This window comes from Cyanistes caeruleus, chromosome 32 (genome assembly GCF_971803275.1).
Source record: "Cyanistes caeruleus chromosome 32, bCyaCae1.hap1.1, whole genome shotgun sequence".
Classification (NCBI taxonomy): domain Eukaryota; kingdom Metazoa; phylum Chordata; class Aves; order Passeriformes; family Paridae; genus Cyanistes; species Cyanistes caeruleus.
In genome coordinates, this window is record NC_141733.1 from 1,373,609 (window position 1) to 1,391,725 (window position 18,117).

Consider the following 18,117-nt stretch of genomic DNA (forward strand, 5'->3'; position numbering starts at 1 on the left):
AAAAACTGGGAAAAACTGGGAAAAAACTGGGAAATCCTGGGAAAAATCCCGGGAAATCCTGGGGAATCCTGGGGAAATCCTGGGAAAAATCCCGGGGAAATCCTGGGGTAAAGGCAGAGCCTCCCTGCCCGGAGCCCCGCACACACAGGTGGGAAAAACTGGGAAAAACTGGGAAAAAAACTAGGAAAAATTCTGGGGAATCCTGGGAAATCCTGGGAAAAATCCTGGGGAAATCCTGGGGTAAAGGCAGAGCCTCCCTGCCCGGAGCCCCGCACACACAGGTGGGAAAAACTGGGAAAAAACTGGGAAAAATCCCCGGGAATCCTGGGAAAAATCCCGGGAAAATCCTGGGAAATCCAGGGGTAAAGGCAGAGCCTCCCTGCTTGGAGCCCAGCACACACAGGTGGGAAAAAAATGGGGAGAAACTGGGAAAAATCCCGGGAAATCCTGGGAAAAATCCTGGGAAAAATCCCGGGAAAATCCTGGGAAATCCTGGGAAAATCCTGGGAAAAATCCTGGGAAAATCCTGGGGAATCCAGGGGTAAAGGCAGAGCCTCCCTGCCCGGAGCCCCGCACACACAGGTGGGAAAAACTGGGAAAAAACTGGGAAAAACTGGGAAAAATCCTGGGAAATCCTGGGAAAATCCTGGGAAAAATCCTGGGAAAATCCTGGGGAATCCTGGGAAAAAAAAAACTGGGAAAAATCCCAGGAAATCCTGGGAAAAATCCTGGGAAAAATCCTGGGAAAAATCCCTGGAAATCCTGGGAAAAATCCTGGGAAAAATCCTGGGAAATCCTGGGGTAAAGGCAGAGCCTCCCTGCCCGGAGCCCCGCACACACAGGTGGGAAAAACTGGGAAAAACTGGGAAAAAACTGGGAAAAAACTGGGAAAAAACTGGGGAAATCCTGGGAAAATCCTGGGAAATCCAGGGGTAAAGGCAGAGCCTCCCTGCCCGGAGCCCCGCACACACAGGTGGGAAAAACTGGGAAAAACTGGGAAAAAACTGGGAAAAAACTGGGAAAAAACTGGGGAATCCTGGGAAAAATCCCCGGGAAATCCTGGGAAAAATCCTGGGGAAATCCTGGGAAAAATCCCGGGAAATCCTGGGAAAAATCCTGGGCAAATCCTGGGAAATCCAGGGGTAAAGGCAGAGCCTCCCTGCCCGGAGCCCCGCACACACAGGTGGGTACGGGGAGAAAAACGGGAAAAACCGGGAAATCCCAGGGAAATCCTGGGAAAAATCCATTCCCAAGCAGGATTTTTGGGATCAGGACCATTCCAGAGCAGGATTTTCAGGATCAGAACCATTCCAGGGCAGGATTTTCGGGATCAGGACCCATTTTAGGACTGGATTTTTGGGATCAGGGCAGGATTTTTGGGATCAGGACCATTCCTGTGCAGGATTTTTGGGATCAGGGCAGGATTTTCAGGATCAGAACCATTCCAGAGCCGGATTTTTGGGATCAGAACCATTTTAGGGCAGGATTTTCAGGATCAGAACCATTCCAGGGCCGGATTTTTGGGATCAGGACCCATTTTAGGGCAGGATTTTTGGGATCAGGACCATTCCAGGGCAGGATTTTCGGGATCAGGACCCATTTTAGGGCAGGATTTTCAGGATCAGGGCAGGATTTTCGGGATCAGGACCATTCCAGGGCAGGATTTTTGGGATCAGGGCAGGATTTTCGGGATCAGAACCATTCCAGGGCCGGATTTTCAGGATCAGAACCATTCCAGGGCAGGATTTTTGGGATCAGGACCATTTTAGGGCAGGATTTTTGGGATCAGGACCATTCCAGGGCAGGATTTTCGGGATCAGGACCATTCCAGAGCAGGATTTTTGGGATCAGGACCCTTTTTAGGGCAGGATTTTTGGGATCAGAACCATTCCAGGGCCGGATTTTCAAGATCAGGGCCGGATTTTCTGGATCAGGACCATTCCAGGGCAGGATTTTCGGGATCAGGACCCATTTTAGGGCAGGATTTTCGGGATCAGGGCAGGATTTTCGGGATCAGAACCATTCCAGGGCCGGATTTTTGGGATCAGGGCAGGATTTTTGGGATCAGGACCCATTTTAGGACAGGATTTTTGGGATCAGGACCCATTCCAGAGCAGGATTTTTGGGATCAGGGCAGGATTTTTGGGATCAGGACCCATTTTAGGGCCGGATTTTCGGGATCAGGACCCTTTTTAGGGCAGGATTCTCGGGATCAGAACCATTCCAGGGCAGGATTTTTGGGATCAGGGCAGGATTTTTGGGATCAGGACCCATTTTAGGACAGGATTTTTGGGATCAGGACCCATTCCAGAGCAGGATTTTTGGGATCAGGGCAGGATTTTTGGGATCAGGACCATTCCAGGGCCGGATTTTCGGGATCAGGACCCTTTTTAGGGCAGGATTCTCGGGATCAGAACCATTCCAGGGCAGGATTTTCAGGATCAGAACCATGCCAGGGCAGGATTTTTGGGATCAGGGCAGGATTTTTGGGATCAGGACCCATTTTAGGACAGGATTTTCAGGATCAGGGCAGGATTTTTGGGATCAGGACCATTCCAGGACAGGATTTTTGGGATCAGGGCAGGATTTTCGGGATCAGGACCCATTTTAGGGCAGGATTCTCAGGATCAGAACCATTCCAGGGCAGGATTTTTGGGATCAGGACCATGCCAGGGCAGGATTTTCAGGATCAGGACCATGCCAGGTCAGGATTTTTGGGATCAGGGCCGGATTTTCGGGATCAGAACCATTCCAGGGCAGGATTTTCAGGATCAGAACCATTCCAGGGCAGGATTTTCGGGATCAGGACCCATTTTAGGGCAGGATTTTCAGGATCAGGGCAGGATTTTCAGGATCAGAACCATTCCTGTGCAGGATTTTCGGGATCAGGACCATTCCAGAGCAGGATTTTTAGGATCAGGGCAGGATTTTTGGGATCAGAACCATTCCTGTGCAGGATTTTCGGGATCAGAACCATTCCAGGGCCGGATTTTCAGGATCAGAACCATTCCAGGGCCGGATTTTCGGGATCAGAACCATTCCCAACAGCTGTTCCCGAGCACAGAGCCCGCAATTCCATCCCGGGATTTTCCTCCCCGCCATTCCCGGCTGGAATTCCGGGCGCTGGGGCCATTTCAGAGCAGGATTTCCGGGCTCGGGAACCATTCCCGAGCAGGATTCCCCCGGCTCAGGGGCCATTTCACAGCCGCATTTTCGCCCCCGGGCCCATTCCCCAGCAGGAAATTTTAGGATCGGGAAGCATTCCCGAGCAGGATTTTAGGATCGGGGCCCATTCCCGAGCAGGATTTTTGGGATCGGGGATCATTTCCAAGCGGGATTTTTGGCTCCGGGCCCATTCCCGAGGATTCCCCCGCCTCAGGGCTCATTCCCAAGCAGGATTTTTGGGATCGGGGCCCATTCCTGAGCGGGATTTTTGGGATCAGGACCATTCCTGAGCAGGATTTTTGGGATCAGGACCATTCCTTAGCGGGATTTTTGGGATCAGAACCCATTCCTGGGCAGGATTTTTGGGATCAGGACCATTCCCAAGCAGGATTTTTGGGATCGGGACCATTCCCAAGCAGGATTTTTGGGATCAGGACCATTTCCAAGCAGGATTTTCCAGCTCCGGGTCCATTCCTGGGCAGGATTTTTGAGATCAGAACCCCTTCCCAAGCAGGATTTTTGGGATCAGAACCCCTTCCCTAGCAGGATTTTTGGGATCAGAACCCCTTCCCAAGCAGGATTCCCCATCTCCGGGCCCATTCCCGGTTGGAATCCCCATTCCCAGCCGCTTTTCCCGGGGCTATGTCGGGACGCTCCCAGGCCTGAAGCCGCCTCCTCTCCCCCCTCACCGCGGCAGGAGCGGGCCCCGCTGGAAGCCGGAGGGATCCGGGAGCGGCTGCCGGCGCCGCGGGGACACTCACGGGGTAAGCTCGGCCTCCGGCAGCCGCTCCCAGGGGCCCTCCCAGCCCGCAGATCCCGTCCCGCCCCTGCTCATCCCGGGATTTTTTTTTTTTTTTTTTTTTTTCCTTTGTTTGCGTTCTTCAGGAGAGGAAATCCGGGAGCTGGACATGGTGCCCGAGGCGTTGCTGCATCCCGAGCGTCCCACCTTTATCGAGCGCCTGGCGGGGAGCTTCACTAAGAGGAAACGATCCACGCCGCAGAAATTTGTGGGTGAGGAAATGATGGAAAAGGTGGAAAAAAGGGGAAAAAATTCCTCCCGGTGGGAGGTGAGGGGCGGCCTCAGGGATGGCGGCGTGAGGGGGGAGCGGCGCGGGAAAGGGAATCCCCTCACAAAGGCCTCAAATTAACAAAAAATATAATCCTCAAATTAGAAAATATTAATTAAAAATGAAAGAAAAGCAACTATTTTTTAAAGAAAATAGCCGCCACAATTTTAACTAAAATATTTTCCCTCACGTTTTAAAAAAACCTTTTAAATTGAAAAATACCCGCAAATTAACAAAAAAAAATATCAAATCAACAAAAATTGAAGGAAAACGCTTCACGCCGCAGAAATTTGTGGGTGAGGAAATGATGGAAAAGGTGGAAAAAAGGGGAAAAATTCCTCCCGGTGGGAGGTGAGGGGCGGCCTCAGGGATGGCGGCGTGAGGGGGGAGCGGCGCGGGAAAGGGAATCCCCTCACAAAGGCCTCAAATTAACAAAAAAAATAATCCTCAAATTAGAAAATATTAATTAAAAATGAAAGAAAAACCAAATATTTTTTAAAGAAAAAGGCCCAAAATTTTAATTAAAATATTTCTCCTCACGTTTTAAAAAAACCTTTTAAATTAAAAAATACCCGCAAATTAACAAAAAAAAAATATCAAATCAACAAAAATTGAAGGGAAACGCTTCACGCCGCAGAAATTTGTGGGTGAGGAAATGATGGAAAAGGTGGAAAAAAGGGAAAAAATTCCTCCCGGTGGGAGGTGAGGGGCGGCCTCAGGGATGGCGGCGTGAGGGGGGAGCAGCGCGGGAAAGGGAATCCCCTCACAAAGGCCTCAAATTAACAAAAAATATAATCCTCAAATTCGAAAATATTAATTAAAAATGAAAGAAAAACAAATTTTTTTTAAAGAAAAAGGCCCAAAATTTTAATTAAAATATTTCTCCTCACGTTTTAAAAAAACCTTTTCAATTAAAAAATACCCGAAAATTAACCAAAAAAATCATCAACTCAACAAAAATGGAAGGGAAACGCTTCACTCCGCAGAAATTTGTGGGTGAGGAAATGATGGAAAAGGTGGAAAAAAGGGGAAAAAATTCCTCCCGGTGGGAGGTGAGGGGCGGCCTCAGGGATGGCGGCGTGAGGGGGGAGCGGCGCGGGAAAGGGAATCCCCTCACAAAGGCCTCAAATCAATAAAAAACAGGCTCAAATTGGAAAGTATAAATTAAAATTAAAAGAAAAGCAACTATTTTTTAAAGAAAATAGCCCCCAAAATTTTAACTAAAATATTTTTCTCACGTTTTAGAAAAACCTTTTAAAATGAAAAATACCCGCAAATTAACAAAAAAAAATATCAAATCAACAAAAATGGAAGGGAAACGCTTCACGCCGCAGAAATTTGTGGGTGAGGAAATGATGGAAAAGGTGGAAAAAAGGGGAAAAAATTCCTCCCGGTGGGAGGTGAGGGGCGGCCTCAGGGATGGCGACGTGAGGGAAAGGGAATCCCCTCACAAAGGCCTCGAAATGAGCCTCAAATTAACAAAAAAAACCCGCTCAAATCGGAAAATATTAATTAAAATTAAAAGAAAAACAACCATTTTAAAGAAAAAGCCCCAAAATTTTAATTAAAGGAATTTCTCCTCACGTTCTAAAAACCTTTTAAATTGAAAAATACTCTCAGATTAACAAAAAAAAAAAAAAAAATCGTCATAAAAAATATTAACAAAAATTCTAAGCAAACGTTCCATGCCACAGAAATTTGTGGGTAAGGAAAGGATGGAAAAGACGGAAAAAATGGGAAAAATTTTCCTCAGGGATGGCGTTGTGAGGGGGGAGCGGGGCGGGAAATGGAATCCCCACACAAAGGCCTCAAAATGGGCCTGAAATTAACCAAAAAAGAGCTGAAATTGAGAAAAAAATAAATTGAAGTTAAAAGAAAAGCTCTTTAAAACTACTTAAAGTCTTTAATTAAAAAAATTTCCCCTTACATTTTAAAAGAAAACCACCTTTTAATTAAAAAATAGCTGGGAAAATTCCCCCCTGGGAGATGCGGGGTGGGAAAGGGAATCTCCACAAACAAAGGCCTAAAAATTGGCCTCAAATTAACAAAAAAGTTCCTTAAATTAAAAAAAACAAAACCTCAAATCAACAAAAAGGCCTTCAAATTAAATATTTCCCCTCATGTTTAAAAAAAAAGTCTCAAATTAACAAAAAAAACAAACCTTCAAATTAGCAAAAAATCACCCTCAAATTAACAAACTTAAATAATGGCTTAAATAAACAAAAAAACCTTCTAAAATTAACGAAAGTCTTAAATTGAAGAAATCTTCCCTCAAATTAAAGAATCCTGCCCTCAACTTTAAAAAAAAAAACTTAAAAAAACCTCAAATGAAAAATGTTACTCAAATTAAAAAATTCTGTTTTCAAATTAACAAAAAAGCTCTTCAGTTAACAAAAAAATACCTCAAATTAAGAAAACTCTTAGGTAAAATAATAATAAATAAAATAAATAAACTAGATTAAATAAATAAAATAAACTTAAAAAATAAAAATACTCTGAAACAAATTTAATTAATTAATAAAAATAATTAAGTAGATTTAAATTCTCCCCTCAGATACAGAAAAACCCCTTAAATTACAGAATAAAGTTCAAGTTAACAAATAACCACCAAACCCTGAAATTAAAGAAATCTCCCTTCAAATTAAAATAAAAATAAAAAAAAAATATTAATTAGAAGAAAATGAATTTAAATTAATTAAAAGAAAATCCTCAAATTAAAAAATTTCCTCCTCAAATATTGGATATTTTTGGGGCCTTCCCTTCATCCCTCTCCTCTTCCCCTGTTATTTATGAAACTTTTGGGGTTTGTTTTGGTGATTTTGGGGTTTTTTACCCCCCCAGCTCCTGCTCCTTGCCCCATTCCTGGGAAAAATGAACCCAAAATTTGGGGTTGAAGCCAAACCTTTGTGGGGAGCTGCTGAATCCCGGATTTTATCCGAGGAATTCCTGGGATGGGATGTGGGGATCCCCCCCACCCCCATGGGGTTTGGGGTCTCCTGGTGCTCCTCATCCTGACCCTAAAGCCAAACCTGCCCCATCCCGACTCCTCTGTGGTTTTGGGGTCCCCAAATTCCCCCATTCCAACCCCTCTGTGGTTTTGGGGTCCCCAAATTCCCCCATTCCTGCCCCTTCCTGTGGTTTTGGGGTCCCCAAATTCCCCCATCCTGACCCCTCTGTGATTTTGGGGTCCCCAAACCCTCCCATCCCGACCCCTCTGTGGTTTTGGGGTCCCCAAATTCCCCCCATCCCAACCTTTCTGTGGTTTTGGGGTCCCCAAACCTGCCCCATTCCGACCCCTCTGTGGTTTTGGGGTCCCCAAACCTGCCCCATTCCAACCCCTCTGTGGTTTTGGGGTCCCCAAATTCCCCCATTCCAACCTTTCTGTGGTTTTGGGGTCCCCAAATTCCCCCATCCCGACCCCTCTGTGGTTTTGGGGTCCCCAAATTCCCCCATTCCAACCTTTCTGTGGTTTTGGGGTCCCCAAATTCCCCCATTCCAACCCCTCTGTGGTTTTGGGGTCCCCAGACCTGCCCCATTCCAACCCCTCTGTGGTTTTGGGGTCCCCAAATTCCCCCATCCCGACCCCTCTGTGGTTTTGGGGTCCCCAAATTTCCCCCATCCCGACCCCTCTGTGGTTTTGGGGTCCCCAGATTTCCCCCATTCCAACCTTTCTGTGGTTTTGGGGTCCCCAAATTTCCCCATCCCGACCCCTCTGTGGTTTTGGGGTCCCCAAATTCCCCCATCCCGACCCCTCTGTGGTTTTGGGGTCCCCAAATTCCCCCCATCCCGACCCCTCTGTGGTTTTGGGGTCCCCAAATTCCCCCATTCCAACCCCTCTGTGATTTTGGGGTCCCCAAACCTGCCCCATCCCGACCCCTCTGTGGTTTTGGGGTCCCCAAATTCCCCCATCCCGACCCCTCTGTGGTTTTGGGGTCCCCAAACCTGCCCCATTCCAACCCCTCTGTGATTTTGGGGTCCCCAAATTTCCCCATTCCAACCTTTCTGTGGTTTTGGGGTCCCCAAACCTGCCCCATCCCGACCCCTCTGTGGTTTTGGGGTCCCCAAATTTCCCCATCCCAACCCCTCTGTGGTTTTGGGGTCCCCAAATTTCCCCCATTCCAACCTTTCTGTGGTTTTGGGGTCCCCAAATTTCCCCCATCCCGACCCCTCTGTGGTTTTGGGGTCCCCAAATTCCCCCATCCCGACCCCTCTGTGGTTTTGGGGTCCCCAAATTCCCCCATCCCGACCCCTCTGTGGTTTTGGGGGGATCCCAGAACTCCAAATTTGCCCATCCCGATCCCTCTTAGTGATTTTGGGGTGTCCCACCCCCTCCCCATTTTTGGGGTTCCCCCACCCTCTTTTCTCCCCTCAGGTGAGAAGCAGATGCACTTCCCCCTCTCAGATCTCATTTTTGAGGTTCTTTCACCCTCTCAGATTTCATTTTTGGGGTTCCCCACCCCTTTTCTCCCCTCAGGCGAGAAGCAGATGTGCTTCACCCTCTCAGGTCTCACTTTTGGGGTCCCCCACCCCCTTCACCCTCTCAGATCTTGTTTTTGGGGTTCCCCCTCTCAGATCTCATTTTTGGGGTTCCCCCTCTCATATCTCATTTTTGGGGTTCCTACCCCCTCTCATATCTCACTTTCGAGGTCCTCACCCCTGTTCTCTCCCCTCAGGCGAGAAGCAGATGCACTTCCCCCTCTCATATCTCATTTTTGGGGTTCCCCCTCTCAGATCTCATTTTTGGGGTTCCTACCCCCTCTCATATCTCACTTTCGGGGTCCTCACCCCTTTTCTCTCCCCTCAGGCGAGAAGCAGATGCGCTTCGCCCTCTCCGACCTCCCTTTCGACGTGAGCCCGGCGTTCGACAAGGACGTGGAGGTGGTTCCATCGCGCTCCCACGGCCTGGATCCCCCCTACTCCAGCCCCCTGTCCCTGCTGGGCGCCGGCGACGCGCTGCGGCCGCTCCGCCTGGCCACCAACTGCATCACCGAGGTGACCCCGGTCATCAGCTCCGTCTACACCCAGATCCAGGCGCTGCCCGCCCGCCTGGAGCTGCCCCGCGGCCGCGACGACCCCGCCGAGCCCATCCCCGTCATCTTCCGCGGCGGCCGCGGCGAGGCCGCCTCGCCCTCCAACGGCTGCCAGGATTCCACGGACACCGAGAGCGTGCAGGAGGAGCGGCCCGGCGGGCGCCACAGCCCGGCCTTCGCCAAGGAGGAGCCCAAGGAGGAGCCCGAGGGGGCGGCTCGCTGCTTCCCCAAGGAGTCCCTGCGGGTGCTGAACGAGGAGGGGGAGCAGCTGCGGGCGTTCTGCTGCGAGCACTGCCGGGTGCTGTTCCTGGACCACGTCATGTTCACCATCCACATGGGCTGCCACGGCTTCAGGGACCCTTTCGAGTGCAACATCTGCGGCTACCGCAGCCAGGACCGCTACGAGTTCTCCTCGCACATCGTGCGTGGTGAGCACAAGATCTGAGCTGGGGGGGAAGTGTTCTTCCTCCTCCTCCTCCTCCTCCTCCTACGAGTTCTCCTCGCATATTGTGCGTGGTGAGCACAAGATCTGAGCTGGGAGGGATGTGTTCTTCCTCCTCCTCCTCCTCCTCCTCCTCCTCCTCCTCCTCCTCCTCCTCCTCCTCACACATCATGCGTGGTGAGCACAAGATCTGAGCTGGAAGGGATGTGTTCTTCCTCCTCCTCCTCCTCCTCCTCACACATTGTGCGTGGTGAGCACAAGATCTGAGCTGGAAGGGGTGTGTTCTTCCTCCTCCTCCTCCTCCTCCTCCTCCTCCTCCTCCTCCTCCTCGCACATCGTGTGTGGTGAGCACAAGATCTGAGCTGGGGGGGAAGTGTTCTTCCTCCTCCTCCTCCTCCTCACACATCGTGCGTGGTGAGCACAAGATCTGAGATGGAGGGGGGGGATGTGTTCTTCCTCCTCCTCCTCCTCCTCCTCCTCCTCCTTGTCTGCGTCCCTTTCTGCCCCCCCCGGCCCGGATTGCCCTTCCCTGAGCGCAAAATGGGAGGTTGGAAAATTTCCCCAGCCTCAAAATTCCCTTTTTACCTTGATTTTCCCCTCCCATCTCCCATTTCCCCTTCCAGTTCAAACTCAAAATGGGAGGTTGGAAAATTTCCCCAGCCTCAAAATTCCCTTTTTCCCCTCGATTTTGTTTTTCCCTTCCTCTGTTGTGCACAAAATGTGAGGTTGGAAAACTTCTTCAGCCTCAAAATCCTCTTTTTTCCTTGATTTTCTGTTTTCCCCTCCCACCCTGAGCGCAAAATGTGAGGTTGGAAAATTTCCCCAGCCTCAAAATTCCCTTTTTCTCTCAATTTTCTTTTTCCCTTCAAATCAGAGGATGGAAAATTTCCCCAGCCTCAAAATTCCCTTTTTCCCTTTGATTTTCTGTTTTCCCCTCCCACCCTGAGTGTAAAATGTGAGGTTGGGAAACTTTTCCAGCCTCAAAATTCCCTTTTTCCCCTCGATTTTGTTTTTCCCTTCACACCTTGTGCACAAAATCAGAGGATGGAAAACTTCCCCAGCCTCAAAATCCCTTTTTCCTTCAATTTTCTGTTTTCCCCTCCCACCCTGAGCGTAAAATGTGAGGTTGGGAAACTTTTCCAGCCTCAAAATTCCCTTTTTTCCCTCCCATTTTCTGCACAAAATCCGAGCTTGGAGAAAAATCCCTCCCATCCTCAAATTCCCTTTTTTTTCCCTGATTTTCTCCTCCAAGTTCCAACTCAAAATGTGAGGTTGGGAAACTTTTCCAGCCTCAAAATTCCCTTTTTTCCCCTCAATTTTCTCTTTTCCCCTCCCAATTTGTGCACAAAATCCGAGCTTGGAGAAAAAAATCCCTCCCAGCCTCAAATTCCCCTTTTTTCCCCTCGATTTTCCCTTTTTCCCCCTCCCAAATCCAGCACAAAACGTGAAGTTTGGGGGAAAAAAAAAACAAATATTAAAAACCTCCCCCACCTCAAATTCCCATTTTTTTCCCCCAAAATTTTCCCATCTTTAGGGCAAGGAACTGTTGGGTTGTGTTGTTTTTTTATTTTATTTTATTTTATTTTCTTTTCTACTCCTTTGCACTGACTTTGGCTATAAAAAAAAAATATTAAAAAAAAGCAAAAATATTTAAAAAAAAAATGACAGAAAAAAAAAAAAACAACCAACACCCCAAAAAACCAGAAACTCACCCCAAAAAAAAAAATAAACCAACCCTGACTGGCCCAGGTGGAGCCTTTAATTCTCCTTTTTATAAATGGAATTATTTAAATATTGAATAGGAAATGACTTTTTTTTGTGCTTTTATTTTTTTTTTTTTTGCTTCCCCCTCGTTATTTATTAAGCTTTTGATAATTCTTGGGGTTTTTCACCCCCCAAAAAATAAAAAAAAAATGAAAAAAGAAAAAAAATTATATATAAGGCAAAAAAAATTAAGTCTCACTTGAATTTTGGAGACTGTTCCCCCCCTCGCCCCTCCCCCGCCCGTTCCTGGGCTAAAGGAACCTCAAAATTCGGTGCTAAACCCCCCCCGGGACCCCCCAAAACCCAACCTGAGCCCCCCAAAGCGGGGGGAGCTCCCCCATCCCCAGCTTTAACTGGGGAACCCCGGAATGGCACCTGGGGACCCCCCAAATCCTTCCTAAAAATCCCAATTCTTACCCAAAAATCCCAATTCTTACCCAAAAAATCACAATTCTTACCCAAAAAATCCCAATTCTTACCCAAAAAATCCCAATTCTTACCCAAAAAATCACAATTTTTACCCAAAAAATCCCAATTCTTACCTAAAAAATCCTAATTCTTACCCAAAAAAATCCCAATTCTTACCCAAAAAATCCCAATTCTTACCCAAAAAATCACAATTCTTACCCAAAAATCCCAATTCTTACCCAAAAATCCCAATTCTTACCCAAAAAAATCCTAATTCTTACCCAAAAATCCCAATTCTTACCCAAAAAATCAAAATTCTTACCCAAAAAATCAAAATTCTTACCCAAAAATCCCAATTCTTACCCAAAAATCCCAATTCTTACCCAAAAATCCCAATTCTTACCCAAAAAATCCTAATTCTTACCCAAAAATCCCAATTCTTACCCAAAAAAATCCCAATTCTTACCCAAAAATCCCAATTCTTACCCAAAAAAATCCAAACCTTCCCCAAAAATCCCAATCTTTCCCCAAAAAAATCCCAATTCTTACCCAAAAATCCCAATTCTTACCCAAAAATCCCAATTCTTACCCAAAAAATTTCCAATTCTTACCCAAAAAATCCCAATTCTTACCCAAAAATCCCAATTCTTACCCAAAAAATCCCAATTCTTACCCAAAAAAATCCCAATTCTTACCCAAAAATCCCAATTCTTACCCAAAAAATCCCAATTCTTACCCAAAAATCCCAATTCTTACCCAAAAATCACAATTCTTACCCCAAAAATCCCAATTCTTACCCCAAAAAAATCACAATTCTTACCCAAAAAATCCCAATTCTTACCCAAAAAATCCCAATTCTTACCCAAAAAAATCCCAATTCTTACCCAAAAATCCCAATTCTTACCCAAAAAATCCCAATTCTTACCCAAAAATCCCAATTCTTACCCAAAAAAATCCCAATCCTTCCCCCCAAAATTCCAATCCTTCCCCAACCCCCCCTCTCCTGACCCCACTGGGGGTCCCCGAAAATGAAGGGTTTGGGGTTTGGGGTTTGGGGTTTGGGGTTTGGGGTCTGGCTATGGCCAGGGTGGGACCCCCAGATCCGGGACCACCCCTCAAATTTGGGGTTTGACAAAGTGGGGAGGAGCTCGGGGGACCCCCCAGTGCCAGCCCAGGGGGACCCCCAGACCCCATCCCTCTTATCTGGGGACCCCCAGACCCCATCCCTCTGATTTGGGGACCCCCCAGACCCCATCCCTCCGATTTGGGGACCCCCAGACCCCATCCCTTTGATTTGGGGACCCCCCCAGACCCCATCCCTCTGATTTGGGGACCCCCCCAGACCCCATCCCTCTGATTTGGGGACCCCCAGACCCCATCCCTTTGATTTGGGGACCCCCCCAGACCCCATCCCTCCGATTTGGGGACCCCCAGACCCCATCCCTCTGATTTGGGGACCCCCAATCCTCATCCCTCTGATTTGGGGACCCCCCCAGACCCCATCCCTCCGATTTGGGGACCCCCAGTCCCCATCCCTCTGATTTGGGGACCCCCAATCCTCATCCCTCCAATTTGGGGACCCCCAGACCCCATCCCTCCGATTTGGGGACCCCCAGACCCCATCCCTCTGATTTGGGGACCCCCAGACCCCATCCCTTTGATTTGGGGACCCCCCCAGACCCCATCCCTCCGATTTGGGGACCCCCCAGACCCCATCCCTCTGATTTGGGGACCCCCCCAGACTCCATCCCTTTGATTTGGGGACCCCCAGACCCCATCCCTCCGATTTGGGGACCCCCCCAGACCCCATCCCTTTGATTTGGGGACCCCCAGACCCCATCCCTCCAATTTGGGGACCCCCAGACCCCATCCCTTTGATGTGGGGACCCCCCAATCCCCATCCCTCAGATTTGGGGACCCCCAGACCCCATCCCCCTGATTTGGGGACCCCCAGACCCCATCCCCCTGATTTGGGGACCCCCCCAGACCCCATTCCTCCAATTTGGGGACCCCCCAGCCCTTGGGGACCCCCAATTCCCATCCCTTTGATTTGGGGACCCCCCAGCCCTTGGGGACCCCCAATTCCCAGCCCATGAGGACCCCAGCCCCATTTCCCCTTGGCTCTGTGTCCCCCCCATTTCCCCCCCAGGCTTTGGGGATCCCCCCATCCCATTTCCCCCATTTTTTGGGGTCCCCCCATCCCATTTCCCCCATTTTTTGGGGGTCCCCCCATCCCATTTCCTCCATTCTGAGGGTCCCCCACCCCATTTTTGGGGTCCCCCACGCTAATTTCCCCCCACCTCCCCCCATTTTTGGGGTCCCCACCCCATTTTTTAGGGTCCCCACCCCATTTTTGGGGTCCCCCACCCCATTTCCCCCATTTCTGAGGGTCCCCCACCCCAATTCCCCCCCACCTCCCCCCATTTTTGGGGTCCCCCACCCCAATTCCCCCCCATCTCCCCCCATTTTTGGGGTCCCCATCCCATTTCTGAGGGTCCCCACCCCATTTTGGGGGTCCCCCCCCCCATTTTTGGGGTCCCCCACCCCAGTTCCCGTCCCATTTTGGGGGTCCCGGCCCCGATGGCCCCCGCGGGGCCCAAACCAAAGCTGTCCCCAGCAGGGGCACCTCGAGCACCTCAGCAGCGCCCGCTGCCCCCCACCCTCATTTTTGGGGACTTTTGGGGATTTTTCCCCTTTTTTCCCCTCCCCTCCCCCCCCTGCACGGCGCTCAGGGGGGGTCCCCCAATCCCAGCCCCCATTTTTGGGGTACCCCCAACCCTCCCCAGCGCCCGAACCAACCCAAAAATGGGGGCTTTAACCCAAAAACAGGGGTTAGAACCCCAAAAATGGGGGCTTTTAACCCAAAAACAAGGGTTGGACCCCCAAAAATGGAGGTTTTTAACCCAAAACAGGGGTTTGAACCCCAAAAATGGAGGTTTTTAACCCAAAAACAAGAGTTAGAACCCCAAAAATGGAGGTTTTTAACCCAAAACAAGGGTTGGACCCCCAAAAATGGAGGTTTTTAACCCAAAAACAAGGGTTGGAACCCCAAAAATGGAGGTTTTTAACCCAAAAACAAGGGTTGGACCCCCAAAAATGGAGGTTTTTAACCCAAAACCAGGGGGTTGAACCCCAAAACGGGGCTTTTTTAACCCAAATCAAAGCTCTGCCATTCCCAACCCCTCTTGGGTTGGTTGGGTTGGGGTTTTGTTCCCTTTTTTTCCATTTTCTTCCTCAATTTTTTTCCCCTTTTTCCTTTTTTTTTTCCCCTCATTCCCATTTTTTCCACCCATTTTTTTCCCCCTTTTTTCATTTTCTTTCCCCCCTTTTTTCCCAATTTTTTTCCCAATTTTTTTTCCCAAATTTTTTCCCATTTTTTCCCAATTTTTTCCCAATTTTTTCCCATTTCTTTCCCACTTTCCCCCCATTTCTTCCCCATTTTTTGATTTCTTTTCCCTTTTTCTCCCCCTTTTTTCCCATTTCATTTCCATTTTCTCCCTTTTCTTCCATTTCTTTTCCCTTTTTCCCCCTTTTTCCCATTTCTTTCCCCATTTTTCCCATTTCTTTCCCACTTTTCCCCAATTCTTTTCCCATTTTTTCCATTTCTTTCCCACTTTTCCCCATTTTTCCCCCTTTTTTCCATTTATTTTCCCAATTTTCTCCCTTTTCTTCCATTTCTTTGCCCATTTTTCCCATTTCTTTCCCCATTTTTTCCCCTTTTTTCCATTTGTTTCCCACTTTTCCCCCACATTTTTTCATTTTTCCCCCTTTTTTCCCCATTTCTTTTCCCCTTTTTTCCCATTTTTCCCCATTTTTTCCCCTTTTTCCCATTTTTCCCCTTTTCCCATCATTTTCCCCATTTATTTCTCCCCTCATTTTTTTGTCTGACCCAAAACTGTAGGAATTTTCTAAAAACAAACAAAAAAAAAAACCTCCAGGTGGCTTTACCCTGTAAATATCTATTTTTTAAAACCCGACAGATGAAGAACAAAACGAGGATGTGCAATACCCCCCACCCCCAATTTTCCCAAAATCCCCAGGATTTCCATGGATTCGCTGTTGTCTTTTTTAATTTTAATTTTTTGTCGTTTTTTGGGGTTTTTTGGAGATTTTTTTGATGTTTTTTTGGGGTTTTTTTGAGATTTTTTTGATGTTTTTTGGGGGTTTTTTTGGGGTTTTTTGGGGCTTTTTTTGAGGTTTTTTTGATGTTTTTTGGAGGGGGTTTTTTGAGGTTTTTTTGATGTTTTTTGGGGTTTTATTTGATTTTTTCGGGGTTTTTTTTTGAGGATTTTTTGATGTTTTTTGGGTTTTTTTGGATGTTTTTTGGTGATGTTTTTTGGGGTTTTTTTGGGGGTTTTTTGGGGTTTTTTTATGTTTTTGGGGGTTTTTTTGAGATTTTTTTTATGTTTTTTGGGGTTTTTTGATGTTTTTTGGGGTTGGTTTTTTTTGAGGTTTTTTTATGTTTTTTGGGGTTTTTTTGAGATTTTTTTGATGTTTTTTGGGGTTTTATTTGATTTTTTGGGGGGTTTTTTTGAGATTTTTTTTTATTTTTTTTGAGGTTCTTTTGATGTTTTTTGATGTTTTTTGGGGTTGGTTTTTTTTGAGTTTTTTTTTATGTTTTTTGGGGTTTTTTGGGGTTTTTTTTTGATGTTTTTTGAGGTTTATTTGATTTTTTTGGGGTTATTTTTTGAGATTTTTTTGATTTTTTGGGGGTTTTTTGGTTTTTTTTTTAGATTTTTTGATTTTTTGGGGTTTTTTTTGATGTTTTTTGGGGTTTTTTGATGTTTTTTGGGGTTGGTTTTTTGAGATTTTTTTTATGTTTTTTGGGGTTTTTTTTTATGTTTTTTGGGGGTTTTTTGGGGTTTTTTTGGGGGTTTTTTTGGGGTGTTTTTTTGGGGTTTTTTGTGAGGTTTTTTGTGAGGTTTTGGATTCTCCTTTTCCCGGTTTTTTCCCCCAAAATCCGCCCCCTTTTCCCCGGGAGTTTTTTGTACCTGTAAGATATTGTAATTAATGATTTGTTGTTAATGAGATCTGCTGTAAGTTTTGTACTGTACTGGCTGAGGTCACAATAAACCGGAATAATTTAATCTGACCCTCCCCCACCACTGTCCCCACCCTGGGGACACCGATGGGGACACTGGGGACACCGATGGGGACACTGGGGACATCAATGGGGACACCGATGGGGACACCGATGGGGACAGGGGACATCAATGGGGATACCAATGGGGACATCAGTGGGGACATCAATGGGGACACCGATGGGGACACCGATGGGGACAGGGGACACCGATGGGGACATCAATGGGGACAGGGGACATCAATGGGGATACCAATGGGGACATCAGTGGGGACATCAATGGGGACACCGATGGGGACACCGGGGACATTGATGGGGACACCGGGGACAATGGGGACACCGGGGACAATGGGGACACTGGGGACATCAATGGGGACACCGATGGGGACATCAATGGGGACACCGGGGACACCGATGGGGACAGGGGACAATGGGGACAATGGGGACACTGGGGACACCGATGGGGACAGGGGACACTGGGGACATCAATGGGGACACCGATGGGGACATCAATGGGGACACCGGGGACACCGATGGGGACACCAATGGGGACAGGGGACAATGGGGACATCAGTGGGGACACGGGGGACATCAATGGGGACAGGGGACAATGGGGACACCGGGGACATCAATGGGGACATCGATAGGGACATCAATGGGGACACTGGGGACATCGATGGGGACAGGGGACACCGATGGGGACACCGATGGGGACACCGATGGGGACACCGATGGGGACATCAATGGGGCACCGGGGACACCAATGGGGACAGGGGACATCAGTGGGGACATCAATGGGGACACCGATGGGGACACCGATGGGGATATCAGTGGGGACACCGGGGACATCAATGGGGACATCAGTGGGGACATCAATGGGGACACGGGGGACACCGATGGGGACAATGGGGACATCAATGGGGACAGGGGACACTGGGGACACCTGGGAGGGGACTGGGGACACCCAGAAATGGGGACAGGGGATGTTGGGGACAATGGGGACACCTGGGACGGGACAACGGGGACATTGGGGACATCCTGGAGGGGACACTGGGGACAATGGGGACAGAGGACATTGGGGACACTTGGCAGGGGACATTGGGGACACCCAGAAATGGGGACAAGGGATGTTAGGGACATCCAGGATGGGACAGGGGACAT

At 48.2% G+C, this 18,117-nt stretch overlaps 1 protein-coding gene across 4 annotated transcripts in view; it reads left to right on the plus strand.

Annotated features, from left to right (window-relative positions):
• The window catches only part of IKZF4 (IKAROS family zinc finger 4), a 48,984-nt gene extending 37,550 nt beyond the window's left edge, over positions 1–11,434 (plus strand). For all 4 annotated transcript variants that reach the window (XM_086870297.1, XM_086870295.1, XM_086870294.1 and 1 more), the window contains 2 exons: positions 4,051–4,176; positions 9,037–11,434. In XM_086870297.1, coding sequence (XP_086726423.1) covers positions 4,051–4,176; positions 9,037–9,707 — 797 coding nt within the window. In that variant the 3' untranslated portion in view covers positions 9,708–11,434. The remainder of the gene's footprint in view (positions 1–4,050; positions 4,177–9,036) is intronic.
• Positions 11,435–18,117: the final 6,683 nt, after the last annotated feature.